The following is a 17,422-nucleotide window of genomic DNA, read 5'->3' on the forward strand; positions in this document are numbered from 1 at the left end:
CGGATTTGATCGAATTCCAACTGGACTGGATGGCATTGCATGTCTTACAGAGAGGCAGGTTGGTTGCTGTTCCCTGAAAATAATTTAGCAGTAACCATCGAATATACAGATTCCAGTCTATCGACATTAAAAGGCTGCCAAGAAAAAAACGACACCAGGAATTGTCGCAGGGTTTCGGAATTCACATGCATCACAGAATCACACAGATCCCAGCAGCCTCACGTTTACAACGAATTATCAACTGGTCCAGAAAATAGCTTTTATAAATAAAAAATAAAAAAATAAAAAAAACAAAAAAAATACATGATTTTGAACCCGTGACCATAAAAACAGAAGAACATGAAAATAGTATGGAAATGGAAGGACAGACAATCCACCATGCAGATGCAGTTTTGTTTTTGGATAAGATATTAATGTACGAACCGATTAATTGGTTCGTATTCATTTGCACAAAGATTACAGGTGCAACTGTACGTGGGGTTAGCTCAAGTTTTAATGACGGTCAGAAAATGGCTAGAATTAGGTCAAGGATTTTATTTCCAATTTTTAATTGTAACCAGAAAATATAATTACAAGAATAACAAAAGTTATCGCTTAATATTAGAATTTAATAATATTATTCTTTACTTGTAAGTAAGAGATTTTAAGTTCGAATTTTGAGTTTGACAACCTCGTAACCAATTTTTTTCCAACTCCATAGCGTAGATATATCATTACAAGCAATATTACTATTTTAAGTTAGATTAAAAAAAGAGAAAAAGTCTGAATTTAAAATGCATTACATTAACGATGAATGACCTATTCTTTTTACTGGGACAATTCACCACGAAACATTCTTATTTGTAGTTCGAAAATAACTAAATCACAACTGAAAACTCATATCATTAAGAAGATATGTAACTAAATAGTCGGAGTATTTCTGGATATAATGGAAAATTAAGGATTTGATGAAGAAATGAGGAAAAGGAAGCAGTACGTATTTAGGGAGATATTTCAAAATCATCTAGGCCATTGAATGTGGACTGGTTTTTCAACAAATTTGACGGTTAAGTATCAAGGCAGAGTATCATAGGTAATTTCTCGTTTTTTGTGCACATGCAACAAATGCAACGCCTCATCATCACAAACTTTATAGCACAGTATTGAAGATTGTATGTCTGAATCCGAAGCGCCTTTACTTCATCGCCAAAAGTAAGATCAAATGGCTAAATTGATAGAATTGTGGAATAAAAATCCAACGGCTAAAAAGATTCTCGAAACCCTAAACAAGAAAAAAAAGACGAGAGCGACGGCCGAAACTATATGAGTATGCTACTTATACAATGTTTCTGTACCACATTTTCATACTAACTTAGGTGACATTTGATGTAGATAACCACATCATTTGAATTAATCAGATTTTTAAATTTAGTTCATTATTTAATAAACTAATAATTAAGAAAAATTAGTTAATTAAATGATAATTGTGGTATACGAGAAGTCTTTCTCCTTTATTTTCTTAGGTTTTGCAATTTTTTTCAAATAATATGGCTGTCTGCATCAGTTTTCACCTAAAATAGTATAAAAATATGATATGAATAACATTACTTAAACTTTATAGCTTTTATGTACACACGCCGGACCTCAATGATTTGAAGGAGGGAGATAATATCATGATAACAAAATGCATCTGTTACGAGGGAGTAGGGGCCACAGAATAATATCTCATTTATTGGCTTATTAAATGGAGTGTCATATTTTCCACTCAAATAAAGCGTGTTGGAGGCTTTGGATGCTATCTTAATTTTTATTTTATTTTATTTTATTTTATTAACAGAGGGATAATTTGTAATAAGTCATGATTATTTTTTTCTTTCGAGTTCGAAGAGATTATAAGAAATTTTATCTTGTTCATGGCAACAGTCAAGAAGACTCACCAATTTAGAGTATCGAATTCCAAATCTCTCATATTTTTCTGTTTATTAAGAAACTGCAGTTTGCACTCTTATCATTGGATCACTTGTTGCGATTTTGAATGTGATCTTGGTAGAACAATGTGTCTTTTGGTAAAGAAAATGAAAAGTGCAGATAAGATTGCTGAGTTGGCTTCTTGACAGCGATATCAAATAATGATATGGATTATGGGTGTTTGAATATATGACAATCATTTTCGCTATAGGTAGTGCCAATGAACAATATATTGATTTCAAAAATATTTTTTTCGGTCCTGCGTGGTTACTCATTGTAGTTAATCTACCATATTGATTAATCAAACAGATGACAACTGCTAAAATTCTGCATATCTCAAACAACAGTCAATAAACGAATTGCACGTCGACAACTGTGAGTGTTGTTATTTGGACCACATTCATTGATTACACTCACATTCATGGAACCCACCTCTTCCCTTGCATCGACTTCGATCTGTAATAGTAACTTCCATGCGACCTACATTTTTGACAAGACGAACTACTTGAACTTACAGAGATGGAGATTCAAATTTTGGGACGAGAGAACAGACACATTGCCTTAACCAACTAGCCTAATACACGTCAACTCATTCCCTGAACATTGAAGTGTGCGATGAATCTATCAGCCAAATAAATGAACGACTCGAAATTTCAACGAAAATTAGATAGAAAAAGATTGGGAAAGGTTTCTGTATTAACCTAACATTGCTGTAATCGTTGCAACTTGTAAAAGGAACCGAAATATTATTTCTGTCCTCGATTCGAAAAACCTGTTACAACGGCGTGCAGTTGCATAACTAGCCAAGAGCAAAACAGCGATTGTTTTTTGAGTTGGAAAGTTCTTTTCTGTGGCTTCTCTGTATTTCAACTTACTCCACCTTCTTGATAGTTTGGGGATCACTTTCTTCTTCAGATATCACCGCACTCTTCGACTCATCGAACGCCAACAGCTGCATCAATAGAGATCGGAATCTCACTCAGAGTATTTCAAAAAATATAAAAAGATTTACAAATATGTACAAGAAGCGACGCACACGACTAGTTTTCACCCCTCTTTTGGATTTCATCGCTTAAACCGTTAGCTTTAGTTTTCGTTTCCAATATTTCCTTCACCCCAAAACTTTTAGCCCCTTTTAACATCGACTTCACAAACATATATGATAGCATATATCTAACAAAAGGATTCCTAAGTCATTGGCCCGTCACTTGTACAAGAACCAAAACCACTAATGGGATTGCATATATTTTTTTTTCCTGGATTTATGTTGATATTATTACAGATTGTTTGAATGTAATGTCACAAGTAAAAATATTCATAATCTACTTTATGTAATAACATAAACCAAATACATCAAACAAGAAGGCATGGATGTTGGCACATACCGGTTTGACATCGCCATTCCATATGCAGTGAGAAGCCAAAAATCCAATAACAGATGGTACAATATACAACAGTGCAGGCTGTAAACAGAGAACAGAAAGGATGGATCAGGTAATTAATTAGTTATGATTTACGGAGGAGACAAAAGATTAACGTAAAATAAGAAGTGGTCACTATAATAGATTGGGAACTTCAATTAAAATCAAGCCGGCTATTCATAGTGAGAACTAGGTGAAAAGTAATACAACAAACATAATTATGCCAAACTCACCTGTGCTGCCTGAAACCAGTTCATTACAACAATTGTGAGGACCAAACCAACCGTGTATCCCAAAAATGCACTCTTGAAGTACTGGCCCTTTTTCCCCCTAGATACATCAAACCGCAAAGCCAACGCCACGAAAATGCCTGAAGGAGGATATAACATTAAAAGTTAGAACCAACAACCAAAATGAAGAGATTTTACCGAGTCATTCTCAATCAGTAAAATCATTTTCAAGTAATTGATCGATCCCTGTTGTCCACAATACCAGAATATTATAATTCCGTGATAGGATTCAAAAGCAAAGAAAATAAAATGAGAAAATAAAAGTACAAATAAACAAAGTGAACGCAAATGTTTCTGCTTCACAGCATTCCTCAACTATCCAAAAGTGGGAAATATAGATGCTAAATTAGGGAAGACAAAATCAGGTGGCTTGTGGTCCCAGAGGATTCAAAACAAATGTCCTTACAAAATCCATTATGCTTAGGTAGCATATCAAATGGAAAAGAACGAGACCTGTTAGAACTTAGGTAGCATATCAAACCGTCTATTATACATAGATTTTAGTTCCACATAATATAACACTCAAACTCTATAGAACGAATTTACAACAAAATGAGAAATAAAAACCTATTAGAAAAATCATGCAGTAGATACAAGATAATGGCATAAGAAAGTTTTAACCTTACCAGGGATAACAATATCACCAAGTCCAAGCATAGAAAATGGACGTGCAGCATCTGCTGTGGGGAACAACAGCTGCAGACCAATTAAATCATGGTTGCAGGAAGAGCATTAGAAGTTTTTCCACATCAGGAAGCCGACTATTTATTGGTAAAAAGATCTTTGATTAATCGGGAGTACAAACCTTTATAGGCGCATCAAAAGATTTGGCAACACTGACCATAACTGGAGTGAAGAAAACCCAGAAAATATCATACACAAAAAGTCCAGCCTGCAATGCACAAGGACCAAATAGTAAAGAAAATACATGCGTATATATATATAAATACACACGTGCATATACATGGAGTATTAGCATCCAATATTGCAACGGTCAGCAAGAGGAAACAAGGGGTATAATGATAAAATCACAGTGACCCGGAAACCGAAATACTAGATCAAGAGTTAAAGCAGTGAAAACAGAGATAAAAAGGTAGGTTCAGCAGCACAAGCGGTGCTAAAGACAAACAAAAGCAGATAAAAATACGTCAAATTTTTTTTGCAGAAATCCAAGGGTCCCTCTTCTTACCAAAAGGATAGCACCAGTCTTAAAAGACCCAAGAGAAAGCATTTCAATTCCCTGAAAAGAAAAATAATGAAATTCTTCAATACTCGGATTAAATAAACATTTCACAACATACGCAAAACATATAGACAAGAGAAGAACAGATTATTAGAGAGGATGCTAAACATACTCAAATATCTATTAATCGGATGCTGACAGACCTGAATACAGAAGGCGAGCCCCAATATATTGTTAGCCAGCCAATGCTTCTTTGAAGCATACCATGCACAGAAAAAGGTTCCAGGGATTGCAGAAACAATCTGAGATTTTGTGAACTCAATCTCCAAAGCTGTGAAAGAAAAGGTGCAAGGAAATTATCATTCTGCAGGATGCAAGCAAGATAATGTCAACTAGTTCAAACAAAAACTCAGATCACAAGACAAACTGCTTTCACACAATGGTACTCATGTTAAAACAAGAGAGTCATTGATCCATAACGAAAATGTTTTTCTACCTTCCTAATAGTTCTTAGAAGATCCACTAACTATATACACAACACTTCAAGCGATCATATTAATTTCTACACTCAGAAGAATTATAGCATAAAATAAAATCGAATTCATTGACATTGACAGTAAATCCAGAGTTTCAAAAAAAAAAAAAATAAATAAAAAAAAAAAAAAAAAAAAAAAAAAACTCCTTTGCAGTAAAAAAACTGAAAGGGACATCACATACACCGGAAATAAGGAAAACGCCAGACGATAGGGTCCTCATTCCAACTCTCTGGCAAATATCGTGCAATAGCAGGTAACAGTGTTGCCCTGTACACATAAGGGATGTTAAAAAGTATAACAATAATATACAACCACCACAACAACAAAGCCTTATCCCACTAAGTGGGGTCGGCTAATATAACAATAAGAGTAAATTGTAGCTATGGTCCCTTAACTTTAACTCAATTGGAGCAATGGTCCCTCAACTAAAAATCCATTACCATTGGTCCCTCAACTCATCAAAACGTGCAGCTATGGTCCCTCAACTAAAAATCCATTACCATTGGTCCCTCAACTTTAATTCAACTGGAGAAATGGTCCCTTAACTTTAACCCAATTGTAGCAATGGTTATTCCAACATAACTCATTTTGACAAAAATTTTGACGTAGTTGACGAAAAGGACCATAATTACACACTGTGATGAGTTGAGGGACCCTAATTATATAAATGGTTATTCCAACATAACTTATTTTGACAAAATTTAGACGAAATTGATGGAAAAGGACTATAGCTACACATTTTGATAAGTTGAGGGACCAATGGTAATGGATTTTTAGTTGAGGGACCATTGCTCCAATTTGATTAAAGTTGAGGGACCATTACTACAATTTACTCTAACAATAATATAGCAGTTGAAAATAAACTATAAATAAAGGACCTACGAGAGAGCGATGATCCCAAGAACAAAGAAATAGCACGTCAATACAGCATTGACCAAGTCTTTGGATAAGAACTTAAAAAGTAAAAATAGCGATAACAGCATTGCACTCCCCACAAATGGAAATCTCATGGCATGTTCATTAGACATTGTCTCCTGCATAATTGAATGAACGTGAATTTCTAAGCAGGGACAAGAATACAAGGACAGATGCATCACAAAACGAATAAAAAGGACAGTTGTACTTACTGAAGGTGGAGTTGGCTTCACAGACCGGTAGCAACCCACAAAAACCGTGAGACATGCAGGTTAAAACTACATTTAGGTTTGGATCTACCTTCACAACAAGTGGTGCTAACGTTAAACCTGCAGCCAAAAGCAACTTAGTCATTTAATTGCCGAGTGATAACCGTTCCACCAAACCTCAACCATGGCATCTAAACATTACAGAATATACACTGCAAATTTTACTAGATAACTAAGATGCATTGCACTTATAACACTGGGATTGGGCATAAAAACAGATAGGCACGTAATCTCACATACTTTCCCCAAATTCGCTAGTCAAACAAGAACCGTGAGAGTGTACCAAGAAAATTTTCATCCCCTTTTCATTTCAAATACTTAAAGCAACAAAAAACATACAGAACGAAATCTGGCAGTGCATAAACTTTATTAGCCCACTTATCTCAACCACCAAGCATAGCCTACAACATATCGGTCTTAAACCAAATCAATGTGTGGTTCTGTCATTGCCTAAATCCTGTTCATCATATCCCTACTTTCATAAACTAAAAGCAAGGCTATAAATAGCCAATTATATTCTAGTTCTTCAAGATTAGTCCAAGGCCACCAGATGCTCCTCAAATTTTGGTTCTTTTTAAACAAAATAAATAAATAAATAATTTGAAGCTTTTAGAGACTAGAGTGTCATTTTTCCTCACTGAAAGACCCATCAAGATTAGAAATTTATGTAATTCTACTCCCCCACAGATCCATAGCCCAATGAACAACTCAGTCTCAAACATAATTTTTCCTATTTATACCCACAAAAAGAACCCAATAAATTAAAATTGAGAAAAGAAATTTAAATTACTGCTTATAGAGAGCAAACCTGCTAAGGCGATATTGGCAATCCGCTCAACGTTCTTCATCGTTAATGTAATCACTCGAAAGGAACCCGCTTCGAACTGCAATTCCGATCAAATCGAACTGGACTAATACTCCTCCTGAAAACCCTATAAATGAGATCAAATTACAAGGTGAAAAAACCAATCAAATTGCCCAAAACGCAATCTCAATTTCAACAAAAGACGCCAGATTTACACTCAATTTTGAAAATTGACGAAACTACCGCTCTTGTAAGAGAGGGAATTGATAGTACCAGTGGGCCGCGACGCAGACGATTTTCAAACGGCCTCCTTCCGTACAGATCGGAGATCTTGATAAAATTTGCAAAATTAGGGTTTTACCTGAGGAAAGCAATTGGGGGATTTGGGGGGTTAAAGTTACAAATCAGAGCCTGTCTAAGAGACGGGGCTGTTACGTGGGATTTGGTGACGGCCAATAAGGAAAGAGATTTTGTGAGAATTAAAACCGTGGTGTGGTCAAAGCTGGGCTTTTCATACGTGGCGGGAGATGATTGGCAGTTGTTTAAGGAACTTGAGTTCGTTTCTGCAATGTGGATCGTTTTGTCGGTCACAAATTTGATGACCGATTTATACCCTTTTTAAGTAAGCCACGTAGGTCGACGTCTAGTAGCCAATCATATTTCGCCATGTCGGATTTTGGTACCTCAAAAGATCTGCTTTTCCAAGACTTTACCGGCTGATGTCAAAGCTTTTCCGTTTCTCTTTTTGGTCAAAACCGTACTATGGAATTTGTCCCATGTTGCTCGAACATTATAGATTGGGGCTATTGCCCTTCTCCTATAGCACCTCACCCCCTTTTTTTTTTCCTGGTTAATGGAGACAATTGGTGGTGAATTACTGTCATCTACATATTCAGGCTCGAAAAAGACTAGTTGAGAATTGCACTATACTTGTGACCACGATCAATTAGAATCACAGCTTATAAAATATCGGACTTAGGACCTTCTTTTTTCCTTGAGAGAGCTGTTGTTCATAGTTTTTTTTCCCTCATAATTACTCTTACTTGACTAACACTAATATTTTCTTAAAGTCAAATAAAAAATTTTAATTAAAGTTTATGTATAAAGAATATTCAAATTGAGTGGTGGAAACGATAATTGTGGCGTGGTGTGATAATTATGGTAATGATTTTGATGATAATTATTGGAACGGATATGGTGTTAGAGAACTTTTTTAGTGTAGCCTTAATAAATTATCAACGTGCACATTTTATAATAAGCTTGTATATTTATAATACTATGATAATGTCAATAAAATATTAATCATATCATTAATAAGCATGTATATTTATAATACTATGACTTAGTCAATAAAATATTAATCATGTCATTCATTCATGTTAAAACATGTAAAATTAGTCTTTAAATAAGTTCTTTGGTTTGGATTTTTAGTCATTATATCTATTCATTGAATAAGTGATGATCCAATGGTTCTTACTCAGGGAATTTTGGGACTTAGACTTAGTTTGAAAGGGTTTTATTGAATCATCGTGGTTTTAGTATGAATCTGAGGTTTTAATCAATTCTATAGGGTCTTAACAAGAGAATTCCTATCAATAATAAAGAAAACAGCAGTAAAGCCGCATTACACATAAATAACACCAAAGAAAATAGGTAAATAGAAGATTCAAGAGGCCTATAACGATCAATATATAGACGAATGAGCCGACTTGATTTTTTGGCATTATAACCACAAAGAAGAGCTTTCGGATTTTTATTCTTTAGTATCTTCAAAAAAAAATTGAATCATAAATCATAACTTCAAACTTTATATTACACACATCCGTTAGAACTAGTATTTGGGTGTTTCTGTTTGAGCCGTACGAGATGAAATTTTCATATACGGTTCTCCGGGGGGGTCCCCTTGATTTACCTATCTCAATAAAATCTATGATTGGTTCGAAGAACGTCTTGAGATTCAGGCAATTGCCGATGATATAACTAGTAAATATGTTCCTCCTCACGTCAACATATTTTATTGTCTAGGGGGAATTACGCTTACTTGTTTTTTAGTACAAGTAGCTACCGGGTTTGCTATGACTTTTTATTATCGTCCGACCGTTACGGAGGCCTTTGCTTCTGTTCAATATATAATGACTGAAGCTAATTTTGGTTGGTTAATCCGATCAGTTCATCGATGGTCGGCAAGTATGATGGTCCTAATGATGATCCTGCACGTATTTCGCGTGTATCTTACCGGCGGCTTTAAAAAACCTCGTGAATTGACTTGGGTTACAGGTGTGGTTTTGGGTGTATTGACCGCATCTTTTGGTGTAACTGGTTATTCCTTACCTCGGGACCAAATTGGTTATTGGGCAGTAAAAATTGTAACAGGCGTACCAGACGCTATTCCTGTAATAGGCTCGCCTCTGGTAGAGTTATTACGCGGAAGTGCTAGTGTAGGACAATCCACTTTGACTCGTTTTTATAGTTTACACACTTTTGTATTACCTCTTCTTACCGCCGTATTTATGTTAATGCACTTCCCAATGATACGTAAGCAAGGTATTTCTGGTCCTTTATAAAGAATATATACCATCTTGTAATCAATCATCTATCACTTGGGGTAGGAACACTAGTATTTCATTGCTACAAATATGGATTATTGAAAAAAAAATAAGACATGTATTGGGATATTTCTCTTCAACTCTACAAAAATGTATTATTTTTTTGACACTCATAGTTGAAGTGAATTTTCCGAAGATAAAATGGATTATGGGAAATTTTATATTACAAAAGGCATCATCACATATATTTTCTTTAAGAGAGTTTTAACGAAAAGCTCACGGTACTGTTCACTTTAACGAAAAACCATATTTTTACACTAAAAAGTCAAACATAATACTATTCACTTTACCCTTTATTTTGTTCTTATCGTTAAAACTTAAAGTTTTCAAGCCATTTTCATTAGTTTTTATTTTCTTTAACTCTCTAAGCTAGGGTATATTTTGTCGAACAAATACAAGTGCATGACAACATTTTTGGGTGATTAAAGTGGATGTCATGTCGAGTAACCAACAATGGCACATGTTGACTACATAAAAGTGTTACTACACCTATTTGTCATCGTTGATCAACTTAAATGTTAAGACACTTGTGCACTAAATCGCACTTACACTATTTGTAGTAAAACCTCATTAATCGGTTCTCTCAAATTTATGCATGAGAAGTGACTTTTTACTTAAGGCTTAATTTTCGCTCTGCATTTAGTTTTATAATTATTACAATTACAATAATTGATATGACTTATAAGTCCGTCCACAATGATAACTCCTACTCAGTGTTGTGTATTTTATGCAAGATTTAACTGTTATAAAGATTCATTAAATCCCTATATGCAGTAACTAACCGTTTGATTTTTCTAAACTACTCAATGCTACGTACCATAGAAGAAAAATCATACATAATGGAAGAAAAATTATACATCATGTACATAAAAACCAAAAGAACAAACTTGATGAAACAAACCGAACTGATGCAGAGGGGTAAAATGGACATTTACTAACAACCTAAGGAAGAGAACATTGGAAACCCAGCAACCTCCACAACGGAAGCAGAATATGTCCCAGTTTCTCCTTCAGCTCCACAGTCTTCAAACACTCACTAAACCCAGCAAACTCCAATCCATACCCAGCACCTGTTTCTCTCACCATCCCAACCTCACCACTTTTCCTCAAAAACCCACCATACCCAACAAACTCCACCTCTCTCTCCGCCCCTTCTTCCCTCCACCGCTGGATTCCCCATAGTAGTATGCAAATCCAACGGCTCAGGTAAACCCTAACACTCCATCTTTTTCGCTGCAGCCAGTTGTAGTTGGGTTTTTTCAGTTTCTGTTTTATCAACTTATATAGTATGTTTAATTGCTAGACAGGCCTAGACTTCGATGTTCTGTCACAGCCAGAAGAGCGAGGAGGAAGCCGCATCGACGCACCAACGGAATATTCTGGATTATACTTGCTAACATTGGAATTTACTTGGCTGATCATGTGTTTCAGGTAGTGTTTTTAGTGTTTAATTAATCCGAAGTTAACAACTTTGTAACTTGTAATTTGTAATTAGTTCAATGTCTAATTGGATTTAAATTTTTTGATTTGTTTACGGTTGTGTTAGGTTTGCGCGATTAAATGCTCTACTTGTAGCACAATTGGCCTACTTGGTACCAGTTTTTAACAGCAACATTCTGTCATGCTAATTGGTGAGACATATGAATGATATTGTAACAAATTATGGTTGTGTCACTTATGTTGCTGGACTATGAATCTGGATCATTCACTTGGGTTGGTTTTTGTTAGAATGCATGGTTTAGGTTCCATTTAGATTCACAGACGACGTAAGTGTAGCAAGAGAGCATTGCGGTGTTAACTAGTTTACATGTATGTACTGATTCAAAATTCACTATGCATTATTTTCAGGAGACATCTTTCGAGCACCCTTTTCTTCTTGTATATTTTTGGTGAGGGTCATTTTCTTCTTTTCCAATAGGGTCAATTTAATACTGAAGCAAAGGAAATTGGTATCCGACATTTAAAATACCTGTTGAAATTAGATAGTGTCTTTCTTGCTTGAACAGGAAGCTAGTTGAAGAAGAGGAAGGGAATTTTGCTCTGTGGCTTTGTTATATTCTTATTGGGGTTGGAGCAAAGCTTGTTTCGTGACTTGTTCTACCAAGAAATGCAGTTTCCATTGGAGCCTCTGGTGCTGTTTTTGGATTATTTACATTCAGTGTCCTTGCCAAGGTGATTTCCGATCTTGGAATTTTTGTATCTCTTGACGGAGATGAATCAGTATATGCTTAACCAGTCAACCCTTCTTTTGATCAATGTAGATGTCTTGGGACTGGAGGAAGATCCTCGAAGTGCTTATATTGGGTCAATTTGTTATAGAAAGGGTGAGCTGAGGTTTTCAGAACGCTGACCTTGTTGCTCCTCAAATCCTGTTACAGTTTTGTTATAATTTGTGTCAAATTATCTGGGATGACAGGTAATTACACTTCAGACATCTGTAGTTTTTTTGTTTACGTGTACGTGTGTGCGCATGTTTATTTTGTGTTTTTTCGGTTCTTATTTTTCCCAAGATCATTCACCATATGTCCCAAGTACATATTTGGGTACAGATTACCAATATGATTCTGTTTTTGTTGCTGTTTTTGGCCACAAGTAGGTTATGGAAGCGGCCCAAGCTTCTGCTGCATTATCGGGATTCGTTGGCAGAAATTCGTTGATGAATGTCAATCACATTGCACATCTCTCGGGTGCTCTTGTTGGTGTTTTTCTGGTATGGATTATTAGCAAGGTTACTTCTGAACCTCCATCAGAGGAAGGATCAAATTTCCAAAGCAAAACAGGCAGAACTCGATTATAGTTCGATATCAAAACCACACTTATATGCTTGTATTGCAGCATTTAATATCCTGCTCACCATTGTGCTCTATTTTTTGTTGATCATGTGTACATTATTCTGATGCTAATTGGTTCAATACAAAGAGGATATAATTTGCCCCAATTGGGTCAATCTTGGTCTGAACCAGATGCTTTTTCAAATATAAGCTTGATGTTTAGACCAATAGCCATGGGCTTGAAACTGAATCAAGAATGAATGAATAAGGGAAATTCTGATTGGCCCATAAGCACTTTTGTTGGCAGTGCTTTTTTTAGAAGCACTCTGAAATGAAAAGCGCTTAAAAGTATTTTATAACCTGAAAACAGTCAAAGAATTTCTCCACTATTTTTGGTTACCTGAAAGAATTTTTAATTTTTCAAAATGCATTATCAAATATGCCCTTTGACATGCTCCATTGAGCGTGAGTCATTTTTCAAGACAACGACGATAGTCTAAACTACTCTTAAGTTACACAAAAAGTGGGAGAAGCAGCATCACTACTCTCCATGTTCTCAAGAGTCAATAAGTATATTGATGATTAATGTGGGAAGGTACAAGGTGAAACATTTCATTTACAACATGTAATCAACATGCTCAAAAAGAAGCAAATTTCAATGAAAAGAAACTCTCTTCACTATCTACAACATTTATATGCTGAATTTTCCTCGGAGAGAATTGTATGACTCTGTTTACATCCAAATCGCATCGTTCCTTCAGTTCAAGAACACAACTGTACATTGCTGTGCAAACTGACCATACACACCAAGCTGCGCCTGAGATTGCTTCCTGCATATAATCGGTGATCGCTCCCCGAATTTACAATTATGCGACAGATTCATAGACTTTGCAGCAAGCGATGATACGTCCAATGAGAAATCACCATCTCTTAAAACCATTCTTCCTTTTCTAGTTGCTGAAGCTAACCCCTTTTGATCACTTGCTACAGCTGATGGTATCTGTAAAACATTGGGATGAAATGCACTTGCAGACTTCTTTTGATATATTTTCTCCAAGCTCTCAAATGGCTCCTCTTCTTGTTTAACCTGAGGAGTCTTTTCCATACTTCTTGCAGAACCCAGCATCCTGTTTGCCTCTTTTGTTAATCCAATTGAACGCCAAGCGTCTGCAACAAGCGAGACAGTAGATTTCTCTGGCTGAACACCAAACTCTTTCATAATCTGGAGTATTTCTTCAGCTTTCCATGGCAGCTTTGCTTCTCCAAATCCCCATATTAGGGTCTCAAACGTCTTCAAATTGGGAGAAATACCGGACTCATACATCTTATCGAAAACTTTAATCGCGTTCTCCATTCTGCCAGAACTGCACCATCCACTTATGATGGTTGTGAATATCACAACATTGGGACGAACTCCTGATTTGATCATGGTTGCCAATAGTTCTTCAGCTTTCTCAACTTCTTGAGCACGCACGTAACCTTTGGCAAGAATGCTGTATGCATGCGCATCAGGTTTTATGCCGGCCTTCACCATGTCGTCGAATATTTGCCTACACTTCTCCATAAACCCTGCCGTGCTCCATGCATTCATGATGGTGCTGAATGTTATCACATCTGGTTTGACCCCAAATTCTTCCATCAACTTCAGCACCTGCAAATTAACACACATTATTTGTGTCAATAATCGAAACAAACACCATTTCGTGCAATCCAATAGCTATGCGATTCTGGAGGTCAACTCACCTGATCAACCCCATCTCTATCCATGGTGTCTACGAAACCTTTAACCAGCGAGTTAAAGACAACGATGTTCGGGCGCAGACCAAGATCTTTTATTCTGCGCATAAACCTTAAGGCCTCCTTCAACTTACCTTCCTTGCAATACCCGCTTATGATAATGCCACAAGTTCGCTCGTTCGGATACAACTTGTTGTTCTGCATCTCTAAAATCAGGCCTTCTGCCTGACTTGTCTCTCCATTTTGTGCATAAGCTGTTGCTAATGTGTTGTAAGTAACAGCATCAGGCCGCATTCCAGAAGCAACCATCTTATGCACCACGCTCCATGCCTCTGTGATGTTCTTCTTCTTACACCATGCTCTGACTAGTACATTATAAGTCCTGATATTCGGCTTCACATTTTCCTCTCGGGACATCATCTCTAGCACTTTCAAAGAATCCTCAGGCTTACCCGAAATCCCATACCCTTTGATCAATGTGTTATAAGTACTGGTAGTGGGTTTCAATCCACTCTCCTTCATCTTCCTAAACATTTTCATTGCTTCCTCTACGTTCCCAGATTCAGAAAATGCATTTATAACAGCATTGAAGAATATCAAATCAGGACTCAATCCATTCTCTTCTACCTGTGAAATAACAAAAGGAATGGACTCGAAACGCTTCTGGGCAGTCAAGGCAGCCAACAGTGTAGTGTATGATATCAGTGATGGCCTGTGTCCTCCTTCAATCAAACCATTGAAAAGGGACTGAGCCTCCTGAGGCTTCCCTCTTTCCACCAAAATGTTCATTAGCCTAGTTCTCGAACGCACGATTCGACAACTCTCTTGGCAATGCAGATAGCACAATGGGATTGTCTCAATGAATCATTAGACCTTGAAATCAGAGGCAACTGATCCTTATCATCTGGGTAATTTCCCTGTTGGGTTAAAATTACAAAAACATAAAAAAAAAAAAAATATTTACTAAATCAAACCCTCTAAAAACTTCAACTGTAACAAATCAAGCAAAATAATTTACAGTGATTGGAATCAAAGCAACATATAATCATATCATTAAGCTAATTAACAGAAAAAAGTTACCTTGATGGGTAACTCTTGGACCTTTCCATTTACAAAAGTGGCAGTCTTTTCTTCATTTTTGTTGCCTGATTCTCCCATAGGGATGTTTATCTTTGCACTGAACAAAATACCAGGAACATAATATTAATTTTTTAAATAATTTTAATTCTTTTTTTAGCTTTCACAATTTTGGTTTTCTGGGTAGAAAACAATCAGAAGACACCAGAAAATCAAAGCTTGGTTCTTCATGGTCAAATCAACTTGAACATTAAGGAAAAAGATTACTGAAAATATATAAGATTAACTCAAAAAATAGCATCTTGGGCAATAATAATACCAACTAATAAGAAATTGTATGGAAAAGTTATAATCTTTGCAGCAGGATGTGGCATTTTGAACATTTCTTGAAGAGGCAGAGACAAAGGTTTTACCTTTTAGCTTGAGATTGCAGAAATTTGCAGGCAGCGGAGAGAGAGAGTGTGGTTGGAGTTGCAGAGTTGTAAGGAATGGAGGAGTACGGAGACCCACGAATACAGAAGGAGAAAATATAATCTAATCTCGGAGCGGGTGAGAGACAACGCGATGGGATAAGGGGGACAAAGTGAGGCTCTAAAAAATTTTCAGGAAATTTGCTTCTCATTTATCATTTTCCTTTAAAAAAAATCATTTATATATAGAAGGAGAAAATTTGTCCAAAAAAAAAAGAGAAAATGACGAGGCTTTTATAACTTCAAATTGTCTTTCTTCCATTAAATTTTAAAAGAAAAAAATAAATTCACAAAAAAAAAAAGAAAAAAAAAAAGAAAATCACCTGCGTAACAAGGATCAGGATCCTCTCATGAGCTAAGGATGAGGATTCTCTTGACCAAGTCCATCGGACAATTAAAATTTTATCCAACGGTTACAATTATTATAACTTTTAGAGGAGCTCATTGTTTGTAGCCGTTGGATAAAATTTCAATGGCCCGATGAGCTTAGTCAAGAGGATCCTCACCCTTAACTCAGGAGAGAATCCTGATCCGTGTAACAAGACTGCAGGTGTTTAGCAAGTTTATTATTTTTTATTTTTTCCAAACAAATTTTTTTTTTTTTAAAAGAACAAATTGTTACACGTATTGCAGGAAAGAGCGTCGTAAAAGTGCAAGTGTGCACAATTTTATTATGATTTCTTTTTATACATATAATTAAAAAGAGAAATATGAGAGTCAGTTGTATATTGGTGCATAAGCTGATCTAAGCATTCGTGTTTGGACCCATAAAGCAAGAACATTTATATTAACATTATTTTCGGCATGACATGATTTGGCAGAACTGGATTTGATAGAACCCTAATTCGTAAAAGAACGAAAGTGCAGAAAAAGGAAATAAAAGCAAAGAAATTGAAATTCATTAATTTCATTCATGCCTTTCCAATAAAGGTTCATAGCCTCATCACATTCAGTAGAAGCCTAGAAGCATCTAAACCAGTAGTAATCCGAATACCCAACTATATATTGACCTGAACCCATTGGCCCATTAATAATTAAAGTAAGTTTCGGATTCCACACATATTCTAAGCTCGATTCTTGACGTTAGGAATTGTACGATGGTGGCTAGTAGGGTCTGAAATGATTTTGTGAGTCTTTCATATCTCCAAAAGTGTGGACTACAGTGACGTTGCCACCAACGTTCTTTTTTTTATTTTTTATTTTTTTAAGGAAAAGAAAAGTAAACATAATTGTGAAGTGTCCGGCCTAGCCTAGCCAACATTTGTTCACACTTCACTGATTATGTCTACGTAGGTGTATGATTATATCACTTCTCTAATGCAGAGTGACATTCTATTTACATGATGCTGTTTGTGACATGGTAATGTTCTTAAGCGATTATTCTGTTGTAAATGT

At 35.9% G+C, this 17,422-nt stretch overlaps 2 protein-coding genes and 1 long non-coding RNA gene across 5 annotated transcripts; 1 reads left to right on the forward strand and 2 right to left on the reverse strand.

Moving 5' to 3' along the window:
* Positions 1-2,584: 2,584 nt before the first annotated feature.
* Positions 2,585-7,793, reverse strand: LOC125475531 (signal peptide peptidase-like). The gene is given in 13 exon segments (XM_048580352.1): positions 2,585-2,899; positions 3,333-3,410; positions 3,602-3,738; positions 4,285-4,354; positions 4,464-4,550; positions 4,848-4,898; positions 5,045-5,172; positions 5,559-5,644; positions 6,260-6,411; positions 6,505-6,561; positions 6,563-6,621; positions 7,370-7,484; positions 7,640-7,793. Coding segments are annotated over 12 exon segments (1,026 nt in total). The 5' UTR covers positions 7,410-7,484; positions 7,640-7,793; the 3' UTR covers positions 2,585-2,818.
* Positions 7,794-10,907: 3,114 nt separating this feature from the next.
* On the forward strand, positions 10,908-12,910 carry LOC125475604. Of its 3 annotated transcripts, XR_007256927.1 has the most exons (7): positions 10,909-11,178; positions 11,280-11,403; positions 11,519-11,603; positions 11,821-11,861; positions 11,979-12,144; positions 12,234-12,388; positions 12,569-12,910. It is a non-coding gene; the product is annotated as an uncharacterized LOC125475604 (long non-coding RNA). The 3 variants fall into 3 exon arrangements; XR_007256926.1 differs by having other exon boundaries at positions 10,908-11,178; positions 11,276-11,403; positions 12,234-12,910; XR_007256925.1 differs by having other exon boundaries at positions 12,234-12,910.
* Positions 12,911-13,294: 384 nt separating this feature from the next.
* LOC103957556 (pentatricopeptide repeat-containing protein At5g25630-like) lies at positions 13,295-15,657 on the reverse strand. Its single transcript, XM_048580353.1, has 3 exons — positions 15,561-15,657; positions 14,487-15,397; positions 13,295-14,394 (listed from the first exon to the last, which is right to left on the reverse strand). Exons 2-3 carry the CDS (start codon positions 15,267-15,269, stop codon positions 13,501-13,503), a joined length of 1,677 nt encoding a protein of 558 aa, XP_048436310.1. The 5' UTR covers positions 15,270-15,397; positions 15,561-15,657; the 3' UTR covers positions 13,295-13,500.
* Between the last annotated feature and the right edge of the window lie 1,765 nt (positions 15,658-17,422).

This window comes from the organism of the source record quoted next, unplaced genomic scaffold (genome assembly GCF_019419815.1).
Source record: "Pyrus x bretschneideri cultivar Hongxiangsu unplaced genomic scaffold, Pyrus_bretschneideri_v1 Contig15, whole genome shotgun sequence".
Classification (NCBI taxonomy): domain Eukaryota; kingdom Viridiplantae; phylum Streptophyta; class Magnoliopsida; order Rosales; family Rosaceae; genus Pyrus; species Pyrus x bretschneideri.

Coding starts and splice junctions, on each gene's coding strand:
- LOC103957556 (XM_048580353.1), bottom strand. CDS start 15,269: ATGAACATTTTGGTGGAAAGAGGGAAGCCTCAGGAGGCTCAGTCCCTT. Junction 14,395..14,486: donor ATAGAGATGGGGTTGATCAG/GTGAGTTGACCT, acceptor GTTAATTTGCAG/GTGCTGAAGTTGATGGAAGA.